We start from the raw sequence: 19883 nt of genomic DNA, 5'->3' as shown, positions 1-19883 counted from the left end.
TTTCGTGTAGATGCTCGTGTAGAAACGCGTTTTTCACGTCGAGTTGATGAATTTGCTACACATTAGAAAGAGTTATGGATAAAACAATACGAATCGCCGCCGACTTTACCATGGGGCTGAAAGTTTCGCCACAATGGCCACCTGCTTTTTGAGACCTTCCATCACAAACCAAACAAGCTTTGTATCGCTCTAAAGAACCATCAGACTTTGCTTTATGATGATAAATACACATACTAGGTACGGTATTCATATTATGATGTCTCAGGACTAACTCCCACGTGTTATTATCAATAAGGGCTTGAAACTCGTCTGTCATGGCTTTATTCCAATCCGGGTTTTTAAGTGCTTCTATTGGGTTTCGAGGTATAGGGGAGATAGAGGTAGAAGCATGGAGGTTGTAGTGTTGTTTTGGTTTCGAAATGCCATACATGCTTCGAGTGTGGATGGTGCGAGTAGGAGGAACAGAAGGTGTTTGTAAGTTGATAGGTGGAAGATTCGAACCAGAAGGGGCTGTTGTTGGAGGCTGTTGCTGAATGTTAGGTCATGTACGATGTGAGTGAGTTATGAGGGGAGGTGGTGGGGTGGTTGCCGAAGCTGTGTTGACAGCCGATGGGAAGGGCGTAGCAGCGGTGGGGGCTGGTGAGTTGGACCACATTAATGAGTGTGGGTCCGATGATAGTTGGGTTGTAGGGGTCGGTGAGGATAGGTTAGAATAGGGAAAGGTAGTTTCATCGAATATGACGTGGAGGGAGATAGTAATGGTTTTTTTCTATGTCAAAACATTTGTACCCTCGATGATTAGTTGGATGGCCTAAGAAAATGCAAGGTCGGGAGCGTTTTTGGAGTTTGTGGATAGTGGGAGATGGAGTAAGTGGGTGACATAAACAACCGAAGGTACGGAGGTGTGAATATGAGGGTTATAGATTATATAGAAGATGTGTAGGGGTGATATTTTCAATAAGTTTACTGGGAAGAATGTTTAACAGGTAGGTGGCATGTTGGAGTGCATGGTGCCAAATATTCATAGGTACGTTTGAGTGGGCGAGAAGAGTGTGAAGGATATTATTGATGGATCGTATTTTACGTTCCGCTTTGCCATTTTGAGGAGATGTGTGTGGACAAGAAAATCAAAATTGAAGGCCATTTTGAGAGCAAAAGTTGTGAAAGTTTCGGTTATCAAACTCACGATCGTTGTCACATTGTATGGTTTTAATAGTGTAATGGAATTGTGTTTGACCATAGCAAAGAACTGGATGAAGATTGAAAAAGCTTGGGACTTATTTTCTAGAGGATAAGTCCATAAATAATTGGTTTTGTCATCCAAAAATAGAATATAGTAGCGGTGACCACTAGAGCTTAACACAGGGGAGGTCCATAGATCCCATATGAATAATGTCAAAAGGTAAATGAGTTATTGACTTAGAATTAATAAAAAGAAACTTTATTTGTTTATCCAACATACAAGAACGACAAACAAAAGATAAAATTTTAGATCTAGGAAAATTTAAAGTGGAACATAAAGAAGATAAAACATCTGTGCGCGGGTGGCCAAGGCGATGATGCCAAAGGTCTCTAGTGATTGCAGCAAAAGTAGACGGTTGTGTGACTTGGGAAGATGAATGGAGCTTGAAGGGGTAGAGATCACCGGTACTATTGTAACGGAGGATTGGAGTCCACGTCGGGAAGTCCTTCACATCAAAACCAAACGGGTCAAATTCTACGGAAACATTCTTGTCAATAGTAAAGCGACGAATGGATAAAAGATTTTTAATGACATTTGGAGTGTGAAGAACATTTTTCAGAAGTAAATGAGGAAGAGGGTAAGGAAGTGTTTGATTACCAGTACCTTGAATTGGAATAGTGGAACCATTACCGATAATTACATTCCGAGAAAAACCGTTATTGATATGAGACGTGAAGTTACCTGTGTTGTGAGTCATGTGTGATGTTGCTTCCGTGTCGGCGTACCAAGCCTGATCCGGTGGGTGCAATGTCATTGTGTGAAAAGCTTGCTCAAGATCAGTTGGTGTGTAGCTGATTTCTAACACCGGATAAGCCTGTTGAGGTCGATTTCCTAGAATCTCGGGGGCAGCTGATGGAGGTCTGGAGGATCCATTTTTCTGAGTCGGATATGAGCAAGGGGGTAATCCCATGGTCTAACGTTGGGAAAAACCCATAGGGGCGGTGTATTCCATGGTTGATACGGGCGGGACCCCTGATTGTATGACTGTTGCAGTTGATTGTTGTTGGTGCCGCGTCCACGCCCTCTGGAAGATCGTCCAGGGCTACGTCCTCCTCAACCCTGTCCATATCCATGGGAATTAGAGTAATCTGCCTATTGTTGGTTAAAGCGGGTACTGTCAACAGAATTTAGATGAGACATTGGTTTTTTGAAGCAGTTAAGGCGGTAGCAGAGGGGCCTCCAGTTGGGGATGCAACAGTGGCGGCAGCCTGATGAGCTTTTCGAGCTTCTTCCATGATGAGTTTGGAGCGAACATCATAGAAATCATGTAACGGTGTTGTTTGTTGAATGATCATCACGACTCCTTCATAGCTTTCGTTGAGGCCAGCAATCAATTGAAGAACAAGACGTTGATTGGACACCAGGTTTCCTGCATTTGCATGTTGATCAACAAGCATCTTCATGGCTTGGCAGTAGGAGGAAATGTTAGGATGATGGTCAAGTCTTGTAGAGACAAATTTGTTGTCAAGATAGACAACTCGAGTGCTCTGGTTATCTTGAAAGATGTTTTGAAGAGCAGTCAACGCTTGAAAAGTAATGGTGTTTGGTTTCAAAATTGTGTGCAAAAGATCATTCAAAATTGTGTTGTGGATCCATTGGAGAACAATAGCATCGAGTCGTGACCATGCTTCAAACTCGGATGATGCTTTGGTTTTGTCGGCTTCAGTGGCAGTTGAAGAAGAAGAAGATTTTGAGGGAGGGATGACCTCAGAGTCAATGTGATTTCCAACCTGAAAAGCCATGCAATGGATGCGAAATAATTCTTCCCATGAGGTGCATTGTCCGCTCTCCATATCTAGTATAAACAGAATGAAATTCCGTATGTTTGTTACTGTAATTGCAGGATGAGTTTTTGGGTCCATTGTAGAAGAAGAGGGAGATGAGAAAAAAAACAATGGTGTACAAGGAATAAAGGACAAGAGGTGGAATTAGGGTTAATGAGATTTGTTCGTTGATGCCATGTTGAGTGATATATCTTTCCTGTCATATTCCAATGATTTACAATTGGTATTTATACAATGATCCTATCACTATTTCCAGAACATATCTATAATAAATATAAGGGATATCTTCTATAATAAAGTCTATCAACTATAACAATCCTTCCTCAATATGAGGAAGGATATCTTCGGCTAATAGTATTATCAACGATTTTTGTAGGAATTATACCAATATGTTTGAATATTTTGTCATTCCTGGATAGCCAAATGTTCCAAACAAGGCAATAGAACACGGTGGTTAAGATCTCCTTTTTCCTAGGACAGTTTCCCCAAGTAGCCGTGAAGTCAATGAATTCTTTAACACTTGAGAACATTATGTCTTCCAAACTACATCATTTGAATATCTAGTGTTGCACCACCCTAGAATAACCACAAGTAATGAGCAGATGATCAACCGTTTCAGTTTCTGTGTTACAGAGCGAGCGCAGGGTGCTGGAGGTATTAATCCCCCTTACAACCAAGGTTTCAGCCACCGGGATTCTACCTGACACAGACCTCCATATGAAACATCGCACCTTCAGAAGGATTGTCTTTAATCACCAAATTGCCGCCCCTTTAAATGGATTCAGTTTAGACTCCAATAGCTTCCTCATTAAATTGTCAGTATATTCACCACTGGGATTAAGAGAAAACTGAACCCAAATTTTGATTTTTGCTCGGTATTCAGATTACCAATATACATATATAGTTGCAGCAGTTCATTTAATTCTTCTGAACCAGTTGGTTCAAATCTCCACATCCATGAAAAGCCATTGTTAAATATTCTATCTCCCAATAAACAATTTTTAACTATTTTGATTTAATATAAGTGAGGGAATTTGAGGTGGAATGGATTGTTACTACAACAAGAGTCTTTATAGAATAAGATGTTGACGTCCAAACCTGGGGTAAGGGAAAAATATCCATGCAATCAATATACAAACTTTCAAGAGGTTTAACATCCTTGGAAATATTGCACTAAGCTCCATTTGATGTTTTCCTCGCGATGTACGACGCCGGTTTGTTGTGTAAATTGTGAATGCTCACGATAACACCATTCCATAAACTTCCTTTGTCATTCATAAGTCTCCACCGCCATTTGATTAACAGTGCAAATGCTTTGAGCGAATAACGATTCAACACCTAAGCCTCTTCCGATTTTGGTGCAATAACTTTAGACCACTCAACCCAATGGATTTTTTTAGCTTACTACCTCCCCATAAGAATCTCCATCTGATCTTATCAAGTTGCTCAATGATCCGCATTGGAGCTTTAAAGAGGGACATGTAATATGTAGGAAGGCTGTCCATAACATATTTACTGAGGGTGAGGCGGTCACCAAATGACAACGAAATGGCCTTCCAACATGATAATTTAGAAGAGATTTTATCCAGAATTGGCTTCCAGTTCTTCTTCAGAACCATGTTGGCACCTATCGGGACCCCAAGATAAGAGAATGGAAATTCTCCATGTCAACATCCAAGAACCTAAACAGTATCAGACAACGTTGCCTTTGATACTCTCACACTAAATAAACATGATTTGAAGAAGTTGACTTTTAGCCCTGAAGAAATGTGAAAACATTTCAGGATACGAGATATGTTTTTATGCTGTTACAGTCCCATTCCCCTAGTGAATATCGCATCATTAATGTAGAAAATGTGTGAAACTGAACGACCATCTCTAGGTAATTTGACCCCACGGAATAGTATTTTTCATAGGCACTCTTTATAGCGATATTCAGTCCCTCCATGGCCAAGATCAAGAGGAATGGTGACAGAGGATCACCTTGACGAACCCCTCTAGATATTTGAAATTCATTAGTTGGTGAACCATTTACCAAGACAAAAGATTTTGCAGAGGATAGGCAACTTGAAATCCATTTCCTCCATTTGCACCCAAAATTCATTTGATCCATTACAGAGTCTAAATATCCCCAATTAATTGAATGGAAAGCTTTTTCAAAGTCAACCTTGAATAGAAAGAATTTTTTCTTTTGCTGCTTTGTCTATGAAACCAGTTCATTCATCACCAGAGGCCCATCGAGTATGGATCTGCCTTGAATGTAAGCCGACTGTACATCATCCACCACTGACCCCATTACTTGTTTTAATTGGTTTGCAAGTAACTTTGCCACCACTTTATACATGCAGCCGATAAGACTGATGGGGCGGTAATCGTTGAGGGTTAATGGATCAGACACCTTTGGGATAAGAGTGATATTTGATGAATTACATCGTTGTGCAAGAGATCTTGTGGATTAGAAGTATTTGACGAAACGAATTATATGCTCCCCAATCAAATCCCATTTTTGATATTAGGATCTTGAAGGTGTACCCATCAGGTCCAGGTGCCTTATCCCCACCACAATGCCATACAACAGATTTGATCTCTTGAATAGAGAACTCCGATTCAAGAAAGGAGGATTGGGCTAAGGAAATTCGCTTGAAATTACTGTTTAAGACCTTTGGTCTATTAGGCCAGCGCTCGTGAAATTTGTCAGCAAAGAAGTTGAAATTTTCAAATTTAATTGCCAAGGGATCTGTGTTCCATGCACCATTTATGTTGAGGCCATGAATTCTATTTTTTTCGTTTTTTATGTTTGAGACTGCCATGAAAGAACCGGGAATTTTCATCACCATCAATGACCCATTTGATTTTGGATTTCTGTTGAAGATCAAGTTTCACACACCGCTCAAGCTCCATAATTTTATGCATATCTTCATGCCTGGACAATCGTTCTACATCAGTAAGTACCCGAGATTCAGCAATCGAGTCCAAGATTTCCACCTTCCTTTTGAGTTGAAATAAAGTTGAGATCTCACTGATAAATTTTTGTTTGCTCCAACCCCGGATGATATTTTTAACGAATTTGAGCTTTGCAGCGAGGAGACGATCCGTAGTGCCAAAACCATGAAAGGATTCCCATGAACTTTTGAATAGCACATTGAACTCATTGTTTAGTAACCAATAATTAAATAATCGAAAAGGGGGAGGCCCAAAAGAGTCGGTTGAAGGTTTTAGAATAAGGGGAGAGTGATCAGAGTATTCCGAGCCAATGCAGTGACAGACGTGAGCGGTTGTAAATTAATGAAGTTCGAACAAACAAGGAACTGATCAATTTTACTCAGTTTATGGCCATCATCACGCAGATACGTGAATTTCGAACCTCCCATATTCAATTCATGCAGGCATGCATTGACGATGAAAATATTGAAATCTCTAGCCGATAAACTGCAAAACATGGAGTTGAACCATTCATGCGCAAATCTTACTGCATTAAAATCACCAAGAAAGATCAAAGTGCCTACATTCTCATTTTTCAAGGATGTGAGTTCAGATCAAAGTGCTCTTTTCTCTGTGGTGGATTGGGGTTCATAAACATTCACCAATGTAGTCACACCTGGTACGCCCTTCCATTAACCAGAGATCGCGATGTAGTTCCTTGTTCTAATACTGCTGAGTTTAGAGAAAATATGTGGATCCCAAATGCAAACTAGACCACCCAATCTACCGGTAGGATTTACTACATCAAAGTCAAAATGTGTAGACCCCTAGCAGCCAACAAAATCAATTCCATTATAGTCCACGACTCTTGTTTCTTGAATCCCAATCAAATCAATCTGATGCACATGCTTGAGCTTTCTAACCCATTCCACCTTATGGGATTCACCTATCCCCCTTATGTTTAGACTTAGAGCGTTCATTGACTGCTGCTTGTAACCCCAACTCCATCGACCACTTTGGGGTCAATTTCGTCCAAGATGCCAACATTTTCTTCAGTAATCTGGAATCCCACTTCATTGCCCACTTGTATGAGTTTCCCAATCTCGTTGGACGATGAGCATTCATCCGCATCAACAGAAGATAGGGATTTGGCAGCCACATTTAAGTCGAGAGAGAGGGGGTGTAAGAGTTCGAAAATTGAGGACTGAGAGAATACGTGGGAAGAGATGATGGGTGAGGAGCCTCGCAAAAATCAGGTAGAAGACTTCGAGAAAGAAGTGAATGAGAAAAATATGAGCGCCCTAAATTGCCAATCTTCCGTTTTTTTGATTTAGAACCCCCAAAATCGTCGGAAGTAATCTTATAATTATTGGGAACCGAATTCTGCATTATAGGGCCAGAGGGAGATTGGGCTAAAGATTTTCTATTAGGTTCACCAGGTGAAGTGAGCCTACCATCATTATTTCTCGAGTCCGATGGTCGACTTCCATAATTAATTTAGGAGTTTGACCATCGGAACTCTTTACTCTCCGATTCCGACTCGGACTCATAGTATTTGGAGAACAGCAGCCATACATCTTCTAGTTCCATCACACCCACAGTAAAGTTCTTACCATTAAATATACAGTTGACCTCCAAATTTAATAGTGTTTTCGCTTCAGTTATGATTCGTGAATGAGGAGGCATGAGATCAATACTGTGCTAATTCTGATTACTCTCAATTTCGATGACCTTGCCAATTTTACTAGCGACCAAGTTCACGTTTTCTTCAGATCTCATATGAATGGGAAGGCCAATGAACTTGACCCAAGCAATTCTCTCAATTGGCAAATACTCCACAATGCCAGGTTTGAGCCATTTGAACCATTTGTTCCAGGCATGCTCATTCCGTAGATATCCAGTCGCCTCATTGTGAACAGAGAATTTCAGAATTACTCTCAAACTGCCATCATAGAACACTCGACATGGTAGCTTTCCATCTGCGTTGAGCAATTTTGGAAGATTACTGAGATGTTGAAAGTTTTTTACCTCACCTATGAGAAGTGAATCAGATTCCATGACAAACAACACGTTTAAGGATCACTGGTGAGATTACAGATTCTTCCCTCCTGCCAATAACAACATCCATAAAAGACCTACCAACATTTGTTTTAGTCGAACCCCCAGTATTGTCTGTCAGGGGGCTGTGGAGGGCAGGTGTTATGATATAGTTGAACTCGATACTTGTTGTTGCTTTTCTTTTCATATTTAGCGACATTAACCTTCACGATACAGTGACCACACCTAACTTGATTTATCGAGTTTAGCATTACCTGGACATCTTTGACTCCTTCATACTTCACAAACGCAAAATAGGATACTGTTTTGTCTTTACTCCCAGAAATATAGATGTCGACAATCCGCCCATATTTTCGAAACGCTTCACTCAGCATGGTTGTGGTAGTGTCATGTTGGATATTAGAAACATAAAAGGAAGTTATCTCTTTCATATTATGTGGTTTCCTCCGGCGAACCTCCACCCATTCACCGACGTCTCTTGCATGACTCTTCGCCTCCTTAAAAAGCGTTTTGCATATACTAAAGGAAAATGCTTCGAATTTAATGATAAATTATGTATACACATGATTTTTGTTATACGTTGCTAAATTGACACCCTATAAACATTTTTATTAAAAGTCAACCTATAATAAACTATTTATAATTTACTTTTTCAAAAAATAATGCAAATTCAACCAATAAAAAAACCTTAAAAATCAAATAGGGTGTCTAAATGGAAAATTGGGGTGTCTTTTTAGCCAACCCCATTTGATATCATTGCAATAGTAATACAAAAAGGAGTAAATTCCCTCTTTATTGTTATTGAAAATAGCAAAAATAGCACTCTAAAGCTTGTCAGGGCGGTCGATGTAATTATGAAAACCAAAATATTTTATGGAGATTTATTTGATATTTATGTTAGGTCAAAAGTAGGGGTGAGTATAAGCAGGGTATCCGACCAAATTTGCTGGAACCGAAACCGGCGGTTCCTTGGATTTTGAAACCGGAACCGGTTACATCGGTTCCTAAGATTTTGAAACTGCTCCCGCAACCGCCGAACCGGTTCCGGTTCTGGGTACCCGGTGTGTAATTAAAAAAACAATAATAATTACAAACATTTGATTATAAAGTTGTTTTTTTCGTTGTGTGTAACTTAAATCACGTATGGGTTTTTTTTAGTAAAAAATAGATGACATAAGCCATAAAAGCTAAACAAATGTTTTCTAGAAATTTGTTGTAGAACCAAACCAAAATTACATAACTAAATTCTGGAAATACATAGTTAATTCGCACAATACATTGTTATCTAGTGAGATTAATGTAGAAAAGTTTCATTATTTTGGAAAAAAATTTAATAATGTCCTAAAAGTATTTTTTAACAAAAAAGTCTCAATTATTTAACATATTCCCAAATTAATGAAAAATTCCTTTTTTATATTTGAACAACAAATGAAAAATTATGTGATTTTCTTAAAATAATTGAACTTTTCTGTTAAAAAAAAATTATGACTTTTTTGAAATTTTTTCCAAAAGTTTGACACTTTTCTATAGATTTCCCTTATCTAATTTATACAAAATTTTATAATTCACACACAATGCATTGTTAGTATAGTAGATAAAAATATTGAATTTAGTGTAGTGGGATATGTTAATATTTTAAAAGAACACTAAGCCCAAAGCACATGTAGCTTTTTAAATCTTGCAAACATTAAGAATTTTGGAACATTTCACATATATATATATATATATATATATATATATATACACACACACAAACCGATTCTGGCGGGTACCCAGCGGGTAGCGGTGCCGAAAACATAAGAACCGAAACCGGAACCGGAAGTTCCGATGAGGTTTCGGTTCTGAAAGCGGATACCTTGTTCCGCTGCTCACCCCTAATCAAAAGAGTGGGATAGCCAAATTGTCCTTTCACAGCCACTACACAATTTTTTCTGTAGTACTTTTGTTACAATCATTAAGCAGTTAATTTGAGTTTTTTTACTTACTATTAATTCTTTAATACCTTTGTTACCATTAATTCTTTTCTTCTATGGCTTATTTTTTATATATATTAAATTCTTTGCAAAATCTTAGTGATATATACTTTTGCAAATCCTTTTAAGGGCTCGTTTAAGTTATATGAGACTCGATTTGAGCTTTTTGTACTAAGCTCAACTCAAGCTCGTAAAGAATTATACAAATTCGGATCGCATCGGGGTTGAGTTCGGCTTGGTTTTTGTCTAACATGCTTAAATAAGATTAAGCTCCGTTTGAGATTATTAAGAAGCTCGTTTATTAATACCCTAAATCCCTAATTCCCCAAATATAATTTTATTTTAATAATAATAATAATAATAATAATAATAATAATAATAATAATAAATTATATTATATATAGGCTCGTTTAGGCTTGCAAACCTAATCAAACTTAGTGATATAGGCTCGAGCTCGAGCTCATTTTAAAATCGGTTTCGAATCGAGCTTTCAACAAGTCGATCCCGAGCAGCTCACACGTCTCTTGGCTCAATTCCACCCCTAGTTCCGCATATTTGCGGATTTATTTTATTGTTCGGTTAATGTAGAATCAATAGTGAGAATAAGTTATAGTATTCCATTATTTATGAGTTGTATATGTCTCTCTTTGTGTATGTGTACGGCTATGTGTATGTCTATGTCAATCAGTTTTTAGTTACCAAATTTCCCATTTTATCCCGTTGATATATGTGTTGTTTCCGTGTATGTGGCTTTGTGTGTATGCCTATGTCAATCATTTTTTAGTTACCATATTTTCGATTTTATCCTTTTCTATTTGTGCTATTGCTGCAGAAAAAAATATACGTTGCTATTTCTTTCAATTACTTTGCTTTAAATGCAAGAAATAACATCTTACTTTTAAACAAGGGTACATTGATATTTCCAAAATATTAATAGATTATATGTTGCTATTTCCCAAAATATTAGAAAACTATGCTGTTATTTTTAGTAAATTATATAATGTACATTGCTATTTCCCAAAATGTTAAAAAGTACATAACTATTTCTGCACTTATAACAAAAATAGAGCGAAAGGACTTATGATTAGCGGTGTCAGGTGGTGTCATCTCTCTTTGAGGTCGAGGGTTCAAGTCTCGTCATGGACATAGGTGAAATTATGGGTTAATTTAGGAGTAGATTATATTTGTCGGTTAAAAAAAACTAAACTAAACTAAACTAAAATAGAAACAAACTTTCATTGTTTTTAAAATGAGGTGCAACACATAATTTTGTTTTTATAGCCTCCTTCCATTTAAATGAGATGTAGCCCATAAACAATCTAAACCTTTCATCCAATAGTTACATTTTATTCCCGTAAAACTCTTGTTTATTCCATAATAAACTAGGTGTGAGACCTGTGTACTACACGGGTTGATTAAAATAAATGTTTAATTGCTAAAAAAAAGTAAAAATGGTATTAAATCAAAATCGATTAAAATGAATTACATTGAATTTATCAATTATAGAGAGTCACTTTCAATTTGTTTCGAATTGTAATGTATTCTTTTTCTATCAAAACTATTTAAGAGGTTGACTTTTCATCCATATAAATTGACTTCTATGATTTAAGTTAAGTTTGACTTTGAAGCAACCAATCAATATGTGTCAAGAAATTGGTGTAAGTTTGGTAATTATATGGTAAATTGTAATACCATATAAGAAACATGGTATTATTTTGGAAAGTATATACGATTAGCTTAGAATTTGGGGTGACACAATCAAAATTGGATGCGTATTTATGATATCATAGGAAAGAAAAGTATATACAGCATTTATAATTTTTATTTTCGAAATTAATAGAATAAATACATTAATTAATTAATTAATCTCATTTAATACAAAGCAACCACAAAATGACATGTGAAATTAATTTATTAAAAAAAAGCCACAAAATTACATGTGTCAAAACTTTTGAAAATTTGACAAATGACAAAAAAAACTTTCATTTATTAGAGATGATTAAGCGATAATTATATTTATATATTCAACCTTATATTCTAGCATCTCTAAATATTATTAAAAAAGAAACCTTATGACATCATCTTAAACAATCTGAGCCATTGATTGTATTTCAATCCTATATTTTCTACCCTTAGATCAAATTGCTGACATCATCTTCCCCAAATGGAATGTATTTAATTCCAATAAAAGCTTTCCAATTGTCAAACAAAATTAACTTACATCCGTTGAAATGGAATGTATATAATTCCAAAAAAATCTTCCCATATTTTAAATCTTGAATTTTCGGTTATAAAGGTTTTAATATGGTCAGCTTTAAAAACATATTAGTAACAAACCATTTCAATTAAGATATTAATATCAACCATTAATATAAATCAGTTTATATTAGTAAACCATTAATATAAAATCCATTTTTATTAGGAAACCATTAATACCAAAAAATCATATTCAAATTATCACATACATATACGATTCATCATTGAATCCGCGACTCACACTTATTTTCAATCGTTGCTTTTCTTCAAACCTTCTCCTACAACATTTTTCTTATTGTTTATAACTTCCATCATCATTCTCTGCTTCAAACATTCGCTGTTTTGCAGTAGAAGGTCAGTGCCTTCTTTCGCTTTTTATATATTTTTCGATTATTTTTTTATTCCTATATCAAATATATGTATTCATATATTTCGATTTTCTTTGTCACAAATTACATGAAATTGGTTAACTACTTTTCTAAAACTTTTCAAATAAACAGGAAAAAATATTACGTACCTTTAACAAAACAAAATTTAACTATCTTTGGAATTGACACTAATTAGGAAAATGTTATTTTTATATATTAGAGATGATTATTATTTTTTTTAATTATTATGTCATAAGAATCCGGTTAATTTTGGTATGATTTTAAAATATTTTGGTATGATCCTATTACACTTTTAGGTTGATTTAATAGAAAATAATATATAATCTATTTATGCATCCTTTGAAATTAAGTACGGAAACAATTTTGTTGACAACTATAATAGCTTTCATATCTCTTTATAAATCATACCTCTTTATAGATAAATACAGTGTATACGTCCCTTTAATTTAATATAAAAGTCATTTCTAATTCTAATTGTTTTCTTTTTCATTTTACACCCATGACACAAAACAATCGCGATGAGATCGTCTTTGATAAGGTTGCTGGCATCGATGCATCCAAGGAAACCTGAAAGATTCGTGTTCAAGTACTCTTGCATTGGAAGCAAACTTAAAAAATAACACAAACATGTACAGCAGCTTGGACATGATTTTAATTGACGAGTAGGTATAATTTTTTCTTTTTATTATTATGTTGCTTTTAATTTATAAAATGTTTAACTTAACCAATTTTTTTTCACTTACATGGCACTAAAATACAAGCAACAATAAAAAAAATCTCATTAGTTCATTTGAAGCCCTCTATGTTGAATGATCTGTAAGTGAAATTAGTAGTTTTAGTATGACCATAAATGAAGGAGATTACATACTGGTTGATCATAAGCATAAGAATAATTTTTACAAACCAAAGTTTGTGTATCAAATGATTTTTTTGTTATGGTGGATCCTTATAATTTTGTGATTTTCTAGGATTTGGTAGTCAGGAATCTCGACACTCGTGTTGCATTTGGTAAGATTTTATTTTAACATTCTACCTTATCTAAACGTAAATATTTATTGTATTACACATCTATAATACAATAACCATTTTTTTTTTGTTTAAGATTTTCTTGGTCAGGTTGTGTCGACTAATCCCATGAAAGTGATTATTGAAAATTCAAAGGAGAAACGGTTGATGAACCTGGTTGATTAGCATCTTAGTTAAGTATATGTTTTTAAAACATTTTGTTTCTAAAGTATTTTTCTACATGATACCATAAAACATGTCGTTTGCATGAAAATGACATGTTCATCTACACTTCAATATACATGTTTATTTTAGCATTACTTAAAACATTCCGAATCCACTAATTATAGAATTCACCTTTTGTCATACAGGAAATAATTTGTTGATCATTATCAGAGGGTCCATTTATGATCTTCTCCCTAACAAATTGGTCAAATTTTGTTAGAGCTCTTTCACACATTTTTTATCACATGTCTTCATACTTTTAAGTTTTGCATTTTCATCTTCAAATTCCATTTTTTAGTTACATACGTTCATTGAAATTTTTTTTTTTAACATACCAATCTACTTTGTTTTATCTTTATATAGTAACAATAAAATTTATAAATTTACACAACAATATACATATTTCGAATTTTGTCATAGTATTATATTTTACAAAATACAAATCCCTCCAAAATAATTTTAGTCAGATCTCGATTTTTTCCCTCCAAAAGTATATATCAAGCATTTATGTCTTAGATAACATTGCCCCATTATAATTATTATTTTCCAAAATATATCTGTTTAATGAGAAAATTAATTTAATGAATGAAGTAAATGTTAATTCAAAAAAGATATATATTCCATAATTATTACACGAGTTTATTAAAAAAATATCAAGATGTAAACATTAAACATTTTTAAAATGAAATTTCAGAATACATACAAACGATGATGTTGTACAATGAAATATAAAATTGAATAGACTGAAAAAAAAACTATCAAGACAGTCAATCTTGAAAATAGTATAGCTATGAAAATTATAAAGTAAGATAAAATTATAAGATATTAGAAGATTTGTAAGTATAATTAGTAAAAACGTTACGGTTCTTAGAAAAAAAAAATACTATCGTTAAGATTAGTAAAAATGCAATATATAAACTAAATTATCACAGTAGTAATGAAATGTCATTATTTGATATTTCATATAATTAAAAGATATATCAAATTACATTGATGATATACTAAAATTATTCAAAGTTGCACCGAGACTAATGCAAAGTTCTTGCGAACACCAAATAAATAAGAACAAACATAAAAATTAGCACGTATATATTCATAATCAATTTAAAATAAACCAATCATGATTTGAAAAAGAATTTGCATTGATGATTTACTAAAATTAAATCCATATAACATTTAGCATTCCATAAATTATACTCAATATTTTATTTGAATAAATGAAATAGTTGTCAATATTTAATATAGTGAAAAAACGGTATATTGGTTGTCAATATAGACTTAAATTAAGTAACATTATTATGGAAGGAACGTCTAATTAGAATATTTATGCTTATATAACAATATCATAACCATATGTGACGAGGAAGGTCATTCAACTAATAAAACAAAAAAATGTTGTATACAAAGAGGTCCTTCAACGATTATAAATATTTATCGATTTGAATATATCATTTATACATTTTAATAATACTAATAACCATAATTTTTTTATATAATTATTATGCAATATCTATAGACATTTGTATGTTTTTAATGTGTTCCCCACGTTTAACGCGGATTATAATATAGTATTATCAACATGACTTATTTTTAAACAATCCTTATCCAAAACTCTTTTAACGGCAATAAATTTATAATAAAACTGAAGCACCATAAAAGATCTCGTTCTGATATCTCCATATAGACGCGCGCGCATAATGACAAATACTAGAGTTAATGTAAGCTCCTAACTGTTAATTGACCACATAATATAAGATTACATGTGCTTTGTGAAATAATTTGTCAACCAAATACATTGGAATTAAAGTTTTGTCTAACCTAAGTTGTTTTAAACTGGATAAACAATTGTACTATTATTCTAAAGCACAAGTACATTCATGTGTAAATCTTTAACCTCCAACCACCTTAAATTGGCGTCTTATGTATACCTCACAACTCCTCGTATTCCAAAGTCTTCAATTCCTTAGAACCCCTCAGCATTTCAACCCTGACGGCATCTCATCGTCACTCGTCTTCACTTTCTTGTCTTTTATGATTCTTTTAGATTTTGTTTTCTAGAATTTATCATTAAAAAAAGGTAAACTATGTCGTATGAAAGGCCCATACTAAACCATTTTATGGTTTATGACCTAAAAATAAATTGCAGAGCACTATTAACAGTTTAAACTCAAGACTTTAACTCTGGACCTCATTTATAAAATTATGCACCACACCACTAAAAAGAACCATATCCGGGGAAAAAAATTATCATTTTAACGTTTATATTTTTTTGGTTTCATTTTATTTATAATCTATTGTCTTATGGAGTTATGCATGGGTTATTTTACAAAAAATAAATAAATGAATAAATAAAATAAAATAAAATAAAATAACGATTGAAGTTAGTGGTTAGAAGATAGTATCACGAAATCATCAAACTGTGGATTAGAACTCGAGACTTTCAATCTAAAAGGCAAAGCCTCTACCATATGTGTTTCATCGAATATTTGTATTTTGTTTTTTAACAAAACATTGTTTTGGGTTAATAACAAGCAATGGTTTATATTTTTCAACTGTGCCTTCATAATATTACTATTGATTCCCCTAATATTTTTAAAAGTCCTTGTCAAAAAGACAAAAAAGACTACAATATGCCTCAATGTTGCATATTAAAAAAATGCTTTATCTTTTTGTTTGTTACAAAATTATCCATCTTTAATTCAATCGGAGATTCAACTTTCTTTTGTTGATTTAGACTCTACTTTATGCCCGAGCTGTGGAGTAGTCTCGGAAGACGCAGTTCCCATTTTATTTGGTTGCAAGTTGACTACTAAGTTTTGGAGCCGGGTTTTTCGCTCGTTGGAGGTGGTTCCATCGGTTATCATGACCTTTTTTTTTTTTTTTTTTTTTTTTTTCAACAGCTAAATTTTATTCAAAACAAACTAGCAAGGAGCTAGAAAAAGAAAAACATTACAAGAAAAGTAAAGGATTTTGGATCCACCCAATCCAAGAAAAACATGACTTTGGTTGACATGTTTCATTGGACATATTCTTTTCCTACGTCTTGATTTCAACAGGCCATTTTGGAATCGACTATCATGACTACTATATGAGTGATTTGGTTGTACGGTAATTCTTTTTGTTTCTGAGTCGCAAATTTCGAAAGGATACCATTTTTATACAATTGTTTTGTATTTGTTTAATTGCTTTCGGTTAACACATATTTTACATACTACTCTTAAATCACACATTTATCGACCGTAAAACTTGAACCCTCAATCTCATCTAAGGAAGGAGTACATTTTCAAACTCATGATACCATTAGTCAAGGATTATATACATCGTTGTCTGTAATTTATAGCCAACGTCTTGAATGAAGTTATATATTTTAATAGTTTGAAAATATTACTTAGATACAAAAATAAAAAATAAATGTAATACTCCTTTTGTTCGGGGCACGGGGCATGGTTAATCTTTAGGGTTGTTTACTATTTGGATAAAACTGAATTGTCCAATTGGACAATTTGGATTGGACTGTTTGGTGCGGATATTTGAATTTTTGGATTGGTTTTCAACAAAATCGAATTATTATTTTCGATTTCGGACTGGTTTTGGTTTATAAAATAAGAACCGAATAGTCCAAAAAAACCGAATAACAATTTATTATTTATTTATTTTTAATATATCTATAATTATTTATTGATTTTACAATTTATTTTTTCAAAATAAATTCAAAAAGTTTTACCTAATAAAAAAAATTAATATGCATTTTTCTCTCAAAAGTTTTTTATCTATAAAATATTAAACTATACCTTCTTAGTAGTTGTTTATGAACTTTAAATCACAACTAAATAATTTGTTTTTACTTCTTTTGTAAAAAACTAAAAATTGGATAATATTATAATTATATGTCATTTTAAAATGTTTCGATTTTTGAAAACCGAATTATGAAAACCGATCCAACCGAATTGTAATTGGTCTGGATCAGATCGGATTTGAATTTAGCTTGGACTATTCGGATCTATATTTAGAAAAACAAAATCAAATTGGATTTACTTAATTGGATCGGATCAAACCGATTCATCCAAACGAACACCCCTATTAATCTTTAAAAACTTTTTATTTTGATAAAACTGCAAATTTAGTCCTTGTGGTTTACAAAAATCTTTGGATAAGGTCCAAAAAGTTTTTAACTTGCATGGCAGGTCCAAAATGAAGGTTTTTCTGGGTTTTTGGTCCCTGATACACTTGAAAAGTCTATTTTACCTTTGTCATTTCTTTTTTCTATTTTCTTTATTTATTTTGGTATTTAAATAATTAAAAATAAAAAATAAAAACTAAAATCTCACCCAACTCTCTCTCTCTCTCTCTCTCTCTCTCTCTCTCTCTCTCAACCCATTTAACAGGGGATACGCATTGAAGATCATACGGCATATAAATCATTCAATTTCGAAACAAAAGCTAAATATTTCGATTCATCTTCATGTAAAATCACCACCACCACCACAACCCATTTCGATCGTATTCTTACACAACCTCCGCCCAATTTTTTTTTGTTGGTCTCATTTCAATTCTTCAAAGTCTTCTGATCTTTCGTCTCAATCGATCGTTACTTCAATCGGAAAGAATATGGATCAAATGGGGATTGATCAGAGCCTGCAACAAGTAGGTATGAAGAGGCCCAAAACAAAAATTCTTTGTGAAGATGCATCTCGATCGATCGTTAATTTTGGACCTGCAACTCAATTGGTTCTAATGGTTAAGTTGTTGAAGACAAGCATAAACGTTGCTCGATTCTGATCCATAATTTGTTAACAAAAAACCTAATTTTTCTATTTGGGACCAACTGGTATTTAGGTAAACTACAGTAGGAGGAGAATGGAGGTCGTGCAATACAGACAGACGGAGGAAAAGATGGTGATTTTGCAAAATGATTGGAGGGCAGATACCGGTGGCCATACGGTATACAAAGGAAGCGAGAATGGAGGTGGCGGAAACAGGAATGGTATAAAGGAAGGTGGGTTTTTTCTTGAGTTGTTTATTGTGTGTGTAAAAGAGAGAGAATGTATTGTAGGTGGGTGGTGGGTACATGTTTTAATTGAGAGATAGATAGATAGATAGATAGATAGATAGATAGAGAGAGAGATATATATATATATATATATATATATATATATATATATATATATATATATATATATAGAGAGAGAGAGAGAGAGAGAGAGAGATTTTAGTTTTTTTTAATTATTTAAATACCAAAATAAATAAATAAAATAGAAAAAAGAAATGAAAAGGGTAAAATCGACTTTTCAAGTGTATTAGAGACCAAAAACCCAGAAAAACCTTGATTTTGGACCTGCCATGCAAGTTAAAAACTTTTTGGACCCTATCCAAAGATTTTTGTAAACCACAAGTACTAAATTTGCAGTTTTGTCTTTTACTTTTCATCACTTTTTAATTGACTTTTATTTACAAAATAATAATAATAATAATAATAATAATAATAATAATAATAATAATAATAATAATAATAACTACAAACTTTTTCTAATGGTTAGGTCATGTTCGGCAACGAGCTTATCAGAGCTTCTAGTCAAAGTTGTCAAAATCATAATCTTATTTTATATTATGTTATATTGTACAAGATGGTAAATGTCAATCAACAATTCCTACCAAAATGAATAGAATTTATTTTATATCATACTCGATGGAATCAGTTTATTCCTAAAAAGGTAAATATTCCTATTTGGCGCATGTTAATGATTAGAATCCCGACTTTTATAAATTTGGATATGAGAGGTATATATATTCCTTCTATTCTTTGCCCTTTATGCCCTTTATGTTCTCTAGAGACATAACAGTTGGATCATCTTTTTATTAGATGTGAAGTGGCGGCTAGAACATGGAATGCAATGGATGGAAGTGGATATCATGAGTTTCGTTTCACTACACGATTTGTTTTTGAAGGTTGATAATCTAAAGTGTAACGGAAATAAGAAGAGTCTCATCGATGGAGTACTTTGTACTACAATTTGGTATTTATGGTAGA

At 33.5% G+C, this 19883-nt stretch overlaps 1 protein-coding gene across 1 annotated transcript; it reads right to left on the bottom strand.

The window, feature by feature from the left end:
* Window positions 1–2370: 2370 nt before the first annotated feature.
* LOC145105373 (uncharacterized) lies at window positions 2371–3105 on the bottom strand. The gene has a single exon (XM_079042492.1). The coding sequence runs from the start codon at window positions 3103–3105 to the stop codon at window positions 2371–2373; it is 735 nt and encodes a 244-aa protein (XP_078898618.1).
* Between the last annotated feature and the right edge of the window lie 16778 nt (window positions 3106–19883).

This window comes from Lactuca virosa, chromosome 4, assembly GCF_052849685.1.
Source record: "Lactuca virosa cultivar CGN04683 chromosome 4, Lactuca_virosa_CGN04683_v6, whole genome shotgun sequence".
Taxonomy (NCBI): Eukaryota; Viridiplantae; Streptophyta; class Magnoliopsida; order Asterales; family Asteraceae; genus Lactuca; species Lactuca virosa.
Note: the sequence above shows the minus strand (reverse complement) of the source record. Positions and strands in the feature narration are given on the sequence as shown.